The 7960-nt window shown below is 45.4% G+C and overlaps 1 protein-coding gene across 1 annotated transcript; it reads left to right on the top strand.

Annotated features, from left to right (window-relative positions):
• The first annotated feature begins 537 nt into the window (after positions 1–537).
• Positions 538–999, top strand: LOC136424669 (uncharacterized). Its single transcript, XM_066413295.1, has one exon. It carries the CDS (start codon positions 538–540, stop codon positions 997–999), a length of 462 nt encoding a protein of 153 aa, XP_066269392.1.
• The last annotated feature ends 6961 nt before the right edge of the window (positions 1000–7960 follow it).

The raw sequence follows: 7960 nt of genomic DNA, 5'->3' as shown, positions 1-7960 counted from the left end.
TTTTTCCAAGATTTTTGAGAAGGCCGGTAAGATTGATATTGGACGATAATTGGTGAAAACACACGGATCTCCGGCTTTGTACAATGGTATAACTTTGGCTATTTTAAGGTCTGCTGTATTTCTGCATCTAAAGTAGGACACGTAGGCTTTCATAGCATAATCGATGCCTATGTTGTGATGATGTGTACGCTCCATACTGCGAAAAAAAACAATGTTTTTTTTTTCTTCGTAAGTTCATAGTTGTTTAAGATTTTCTTTTCTTGTGGTTTAAACTAATTTGATATTGTATTAAGTATAGAGCCTTCGGGTTCACACGGACTGCTTAGTCTGATGGTACTGTAAATGCAGAAATGATCGCGGTGGTTTTATGTTCGCGGTTTTCACGGTGACCTCTTTTTTTAAACCACCGCGAAAAGCCGTTCTATTGTGTGACTATAGTGCTACTTTTGTTGTTTCAAACGCGATCTCAAAACCACCGCGGACACTCCATTTTCCCTACCGCGAAATTAAATCCCCGCGAACATTTAAGTCAAGCAGATGGTGGGAAAGGCCGCAAAGAAACTCTACCTCCTCAAAAGACTTAAAAGGTTCATGTTATCGCGTAAGGACCTCATCACGATCTACACGTGCTACATCAGACCGATCCTAGAATATGCTGCTCCTGCCTGGACCTCTGGCATCACCAAAGTGCAAACAGAGAAGCTCGAACAGATTCAAAAACGAGCCTGCCGGATCATACTGGGCAACGACTTCGCTGGCTACTCCCACGCCCTGCAACAGCTCGGACTCACAACACTGGCACAAAGAAGAGAGGACTTGTGTCTCAACTTTGCAAGGTCTCTGATGGAGTCCAACTTCAGGGACTGGCTACCGAGCACAAGAGGGGACATATCCGGTCGTAACACCAGAAACAAACTGAAACTCAACACACCACTCTGCCGCACCAACAGACTCAAAAACTCTCCGATTCCGTACCTTGTAACCCTGCTGAACAAGTGACTGATCTCTTTAACGCTCCCATGTTTTCTCTTCTGCAATTGTATCAAACAGCACAATCCTGTCACAAATGTTCCAATGTTTACTGTGTCAGCTGTCCTTACTGCGTTTTATGTGTTGCTAATTCAAAACTTATTTGTGTTTTATAACTGCGCCATTGACATTTTTTAAACCTTGTATATAATGATATCGTTTTTAATGGGAGCTCAAGTGTAAATATCTACCCAATTCAGACTTGCAAGTCTGCCACGTAGTATTTTCAATAAAGTCTCAAAGTCTCAAAGTCTCATTTCTGCATTTACAGTATTCGTTTCTGTAGTACACATGTCGCCTAATCGAACAGATCCAGTTTGTGATAGAGACATTTACCGAAATTGCTAAATTTTGTGTTGGCTGTTTCAAACGTAGAGAAATGACAGTGCTTGGTTACCTTATTCTATGCATATGATCATTTCCCCATGGTTTTAATCATCTCTGTAACTGTTCAGTGGGATTAAAACTATTTAAATTTCTACCACATCATTCAGATATGTTAAGAACGTTGCGATTTTACAGAATTACACTTCATGATCATATAAGGAATTGCGTTTTGAATTTCCTAGATGTTCACTGAAATTTGAGTTTCCTTCATTGAAAAGAATTCTACCAGAAAACAAGTGCAAAAATATTGTTAGTGTATTATATGCCAAGCAGTAGTGCTCATAAAACCTATAATCTCTTCTGTAGATTTGATTTGTCACTCATTAGCATTGTTCTTGTGTGCTGGTAAATTGTCATGACTTTTACTCAGGTTGGTAGATTGGTATATTTTCGTGAAGGCAGTTTCATATTTTGAACATAAGCTGGTTATGTGTTGCAGATGATCAGTTCTTGAAGTATCCCTTTGATATCAATTAATAGCCCTGTGTACGTACGTATATACGTTAAGTGCAAAGTCGGTGCAAATAGGACAAGATGGTTTTCATGATTGAGGGGTTTATGTTCTAAGAATTAGGCTATTTTTGTTCACATCCTGCTGAAAAGACAGTGTATTTGTTTCTTCGGAAGTTCGTAGGTGTTTAATATTGTCTGATCTTTTTGTTGCCCTCATGGGAAACGGTACAGCACGGCTCCTTGCTGAACCGACAGCACATTAAAGGCCCCTATTGTAGGATTTAGGCACTAAAACAAGACATATTTGCCAGAGCAAAGTTTTCCATAATGCCATAATTCATCTAAATGGTACATAATAACAATTTCATGCTTATGACATATGTAATCTAGTTAACCATGCACAGATCATGTAAATGAGGACGTCATTTACATAATTAAGATATTCAATGGAGGTACGAGGTCTCCAAACTCTTGTCTGAATTTGTAAATAAGATCGAGTGCTAAATGAGGCATATCAAATACTAATACTAAGGAAACCCCCATTTATCTTTTAGGGTCACTAGTATATCGGCTTGAACATGAAATACTAAAACTTTTTCCTCTCTTTTTCAGGGTCCACCTTGGTATGAGACATTCGAGTAGAATGGCTGCAACCCTGGGGTGGAGCCATAACGGCCAGCTGCGTCAAGCAAGGACACTGTAGAACACGATATACTTTCATTCAAAAACTACTTAGTGTATCCTAAAACATTTGTAGATCTCTAGATTCAGGCTTGCACTAGATTTGTAGAGTGTAGTAGAAAATGATTGAATAAGAGGCTGAAATGGCTGGCACAAAGATGTCCCCTTTTCTCCTCCTCCTCATTGCATTTTCCCCATCTCAAGCGGGTTCATCTTGTTCTAACCTCTGTGAGGTAAAGCGTACGGGGAGTTGTAAGGCACGCGGGGTTATTGATATACACATGTATGGCGTCTTCAAGGTGCCATGTGCAACGTGCAACACGAACGGACAGACCGATGAGAATCAGCTCGAGTGTCTTCCACCCACTCTGAGGAGGCTGCAAGTGGCGGGGCACTCTGACAGCAGCGGCAAGCTGAAGCCCCTGCCCGGTCTTCTCCAGCTCGGCACCCTGCTCCTGGGGCCTGGGCACATCCTGACGGCTGATCGTGACGCATTCTCAGCCATGTCAAACCTCCATGGTCTGTCCATGAGCAACAACGCAATCAAGGCCATTGGAAGCTGGTTTGGCAGAATGTGGAAGCTGGAAAAGCTCGAGCTGTCTTGCAATGAAATCGAAGTAATCAAGATGAACGCCCTTCAGCCACTGGTAAAGCTTGACTTTCTCAGCCTGAGGTATAACCGGCTTCGTGCTGTGGAAGAGTGGTACTTCGCTGGCCTGACCAACCTCAAGCATCTGCATCTGAGCTACAACAACATCTCACACATCGCTGGGAAGTCGTTCGATCAGCTCCCCAGGCTAGATTTTCTCTGCCTGGATCACAACAAGCTATCGTCCATCCCCGCGGAGTCAGTCACGGCTATGCACGGAATCAAAAGTGTCTACGTTGAGGAGAATCCTTTCCGTTGCACCTGTGCGCTGGAAAGCATGGTGTCTGCAGGGATAAGGGCAATAGACCACTACAGCTACAACAGATTGCAGTGCAGCTACCCGCCTAGCCTCTCGGGGAGAAAGATTGCCAACCTGGAGAAGGATGAGATGCCGTGTCCGTCACCTACAGCCAGCGTATCACGTCAAGATCACGGAGCCACTCTCGTGTGTGAGGTCTTCTGGGAGAAGCAGCCAGAGATCAGATGGTTGGATCCAAGAGGGAGGGCCATTGGAGAAAGAGAGTCACTCGAACCATGCGGCGGCGCTGTAACCACAAGCTTGGAGCACGAGATTCCCACCGCCCAGTCTCCTGAAGGAGGAACGGCGCGCTCAGCAGACGACCCCGGCCTACCCTACATCGGCAAGTCCACATCCACCCTCCGCATGAGTCAGCAGGCCTACCGGTGCTGGACAGAGGGCAGTTTCCGGTGCGTCGTGGAGTCTGCAACAGGCAGCACCTCTGTGGATCTACCACTGACCAAGTCAAGTGGAACAAGTGAAGGAGAACAGACGCAAGAGCACACCGAGGTGGCACCCGTCTTCCCCTCAAGACCTGTCCAGCAAAACGCAAAGGTGACAGAAAGGATCATCAAACCCACGGACAGGAACACCCAACAGGGAGGCACCACTCCATCTACTAATAAAGAACACTGGAATACCGTGATGACCACTGGCTACACTACAACACCTGTCCAGCAGAACGCAAGGATCACAGGAAGGATGAGCAAGCCCACGGACAAGAACACCCGGCAGGATGGCACTACTCCAGCACCTGATAAGGCACTGTGGCCCACCGTCGTGATGATAGGTGTCTACATCCTAATCGCGGGCATGGCTGTGGTCTTTCTGTACAAGGTAGTGGCCTCTTGCCGCAGGCGCTACAAGAGGCGCCAGCAGCAGCGTCAGTATTTACAAGGTATTGCTGCAGGCGCTATCGGAGGCATACCGCTGCAAAACATCCAGCCACCGGCCGCTGCCCCCACGACTGGGAACCCTCTACCTCCCCAGGCGGCATATGCTGAGATCCCGGACGACACACGCATTGACCCGTATGCCGAAACATCGCGTTTGGAAAATCCCGTGTATGGCGCAGACGTGACGGGACCAAGAGGCGCCACTGCAACCCCAGACCCTCGTGCCCGACCTACCAACTCCAAGGCCTCACCACGACCACAACGCCCAAGGATATCCCGGGCAGGCAAGGCCCCAGATCCACCTCCACGGTCCGACGGGCCAGCCAACACCAGCGACTCTCACTACTACCCACCAGCCACGAAGACGACCCAGACAGGGAAGGTCCCGGCTCCACCCCCACGGACCCACCACACATACGTCAACTCTCACGTCTCATCCCAGCCATCCGGCACGGCAACGACCCAGACAGGGAAGGTCCCGGATCCACTTCCTCGGACCCACACCTACGTCAACACCAACGTCTCCTCACAACCGCAAGGTTTGGGAATGGCGTCAATGTCACGACAAGGGGCCGCAGCGAACCCACAAGGCTCGGGGATGGACGGAGAAGAGGATGTCGCGGGACCCAATATCTACCTTGACCTCAACGGATCATCACGCCTCTCTGGTTCGCAGACGACTCAGGCAGAGAAGATCCCGGGTCCTCTCCTACGGACCCACACCTACATCAACTCCAACGTGTCATCACAACCACAAGGGTTAGGAATGGCGTCAACGTCACGACAAGGGGCCACAGCGAACCCACAAGGCTCGGGGATGGACGGAGAAGAGGATGTCGCGGCACCCAACATCTACCTTGACCTCAACGACAAGTCACACATCTCTGGTTCGCAGACGACTCAGGCAGAGACGATCCCGGGTCCTCTCCTACGGACCCACACCTACATCAACTCCAACGTGTCATCACAACCACAAGGCTCTAAGAAGTCCAAACAGATGTCACGATCTGGATCCCCATCGTACCCACAAAGGCCGAGAACGGAAGAAGAAGAGAAAGTCGAGGGTCCCAACATTTACAACCGTTTAAGCCATAATGGTCCATAATGCCACTGGACAAAAACCTGGCCCCCAGGAAAGTAACCACGCCGTCGGCTGACGGTGGTTGGCATGGAAACAATGATCACTCAGAAATTCCGTAAATTCGTCACCCCTTAACTCCGCTGAAACTCCTCGTCCTGTGGTTTTGCAATCAGTCAAGGTCAGCAAGATGAACCAGCCTTATGCCTTTTGCAAGGAAACTATTATTTTTTTACTTTTCCCTTCAATGCCGAAACACATACCCTTTTCGCACTGACTTACAGAGCAAACCACATGTAAATATTAAAACCAAAGAAATCTGTGAACACTATACATGTACATGTGTAACCTACGGGCCTTATTTAGTTCTGAATACCCAGGACCCAATGCAATTCTCAAAACTGGGAAATCCTAAAAACAAACGTAAAAGACTATGAATATGTGTTGTAGCACAATGGTGAAACCGGAAGACAGTCTAAAGATCTATCTTAACATTTTTCAATCAAGACAATATTTGAAGATGCAAAAAGACCGTACTTGTAACAATATCAAACACACATCTATCTGTGAAAAATCTTCATAAAAGTGAAATCCCGTTCTGTTTGACTTTGTGGAAGACGAGAGAACAAACTCTGTACGGACTAGGACATTGAGTATGGACGACAATTTTGTTACGACGTAATGAGCTGTACATACTTACTTTGTTATCGTTTGTATGTTCCATGTGTTATCTGGAAAGCTGTGCTTACACACTATGAAGAAAGATACTCTACTAAAAGAACATCGACATTGTAACATCAAAAGTTACGAATTGCTTAGTTGTATATTATGAATGTAGCGATGCTCCATACTGATATAGGGTCAGAAAGGATAATGTAACGTTACTGCGACAGTGATGTGTTTGATAAAGACCTCGGAAAAACAGCATGGTTACTTTTAAGATTTTAACTATTAGAAGTGTAATGGCTATATTTGCAGGGGCATTGTTACCTTCGCGACGAATGGTTTCGTCGAGTAGGTTATTCGACGGTGCTTGTCTGTGTGTCTGTTAGTGAACAGAATAAGTCGAGAACGCCTGGATGGTTTGTTGTCGTAGTTGGTGTGTCGGTGTGTATGTGGCAAATCTCAAGATGATTAGATTTTGGGCGAAGTGTTTTGCATAATTAACGAGAAAAGTGTAAAAATGTGTTCAATTGTATGCTTTACTATGCGTTCTGGTTGCGACGTGTGGGCTGTATTGTTTCAGGGGATATTGATACGGGTAGATGGGGGGCAAAGTTGGTCATGAGGGGTCATGAGGGGTCATGAGGCAGGCAGGAAACGTCAGTTACTGCTAGGGACAAATTGGCTATCAGCCAGCTGTAGGGCAGATTCAAGAGATAGACTTGCCCATATAGGCAGTAATGCTTTAAAGCACTAAAACAAGGGCTCAGAAAAGGATTCACCTTAATTGCAAGCCCCAAAAATTCTTATGCACCAGAAAGCCACATCTGTCTACTTTAGAATCATGCAAAGAAAATAGACAGTTGACCAGCTCGTTCTCTCGTAACAGCTGACAGACGAAAACAATCGTCAACTTTGACCTACTCCCAGCCTGGAAGAGTCCACTCGGAGCATGTGAAACCAAACCACAAAGATATCTCCTTACAGTACACCAATTAAATGACTGAAACATACAAATTTTGACCAAAGTTGGATATACACGGCCTTATATGAGTAAGAACAGTCATTAATGCAGTGCCACAGCATGGGAATACCGAGCATGTCTGTGTGTCTGTTAGTGAACACGATAAGTCGAGAATTCTTGGAAGGATTGTCTTGGTATTTGGTATGTTGGTAGGTCTCGATGAAACCTGAAAATGATTAGATTTTGGGCCCCCTATCGGCTTGTTACGGTACTGCAGCGGAACTTCCTGTTATGATATCTCGTGTTGTGGACATGCTATGGAACTGATTTTTGAGTGGTAGATAGCTCGTTGGGCAGAGAGTAAGTGGTATAGGTTTGGGCCCCCTAGCAACTTTTTTGGAACTGCAGGGGTAGGTTTTGCTTCAGACTTTGAAAGGGAATAACTCAAGAAGGGCTTGATGGAAGGTCATGATTTTTTGCATGTACATAGCTTGAGCGATGATGTACATGATTGGATACTTATTATGCAAATCAGTAACTAATTTGCATAATTAATGAGGAAAGTTTATACATTCATCAATTTCCATGATAGGACTCGCAAACATGTGACATATGTAACTGAGGAAGAGAGAAATATTAATAGATATCAGCTATGCAAATGAGAACCTCATTTACATAATTAATGAGAAAATATAACTCGAGATGGGCTTGATGGATGGTCATGATTTTTGGTATGTAGATAGCTTATGTGATGCTTTGTATGATTGGATGATAATTATGCAAATCAGATTATAATTAATGAGGCAATTTTAAAAACCTGCTGTGTTCCATGATATGACTATTCAAATATGTGACATTTGTA

The sequence above is a fragment of the Branchiostoma lanceolatum genome, chromosome 18 (assembly GCF_035083965.1).
Source record: "Branchiostoma lanceolatum isolate klBraLanc5 chromosome 18, klBraLanc5.hap2, whole genome shotgun sequence".
Taxonomy (NCBI): domain Eukaryota; kingdom Metazoa; phylum Chordata; class Leptocardii; order Amphioxiformes; family Branchiostomatidae; genus Branchiostoma; species Branchiostoma lanceolatum.
Note: the sequence above shows the minus strand (reverse complement) of the source record. Positions and strands in the feature narration are given on the sequence as shown.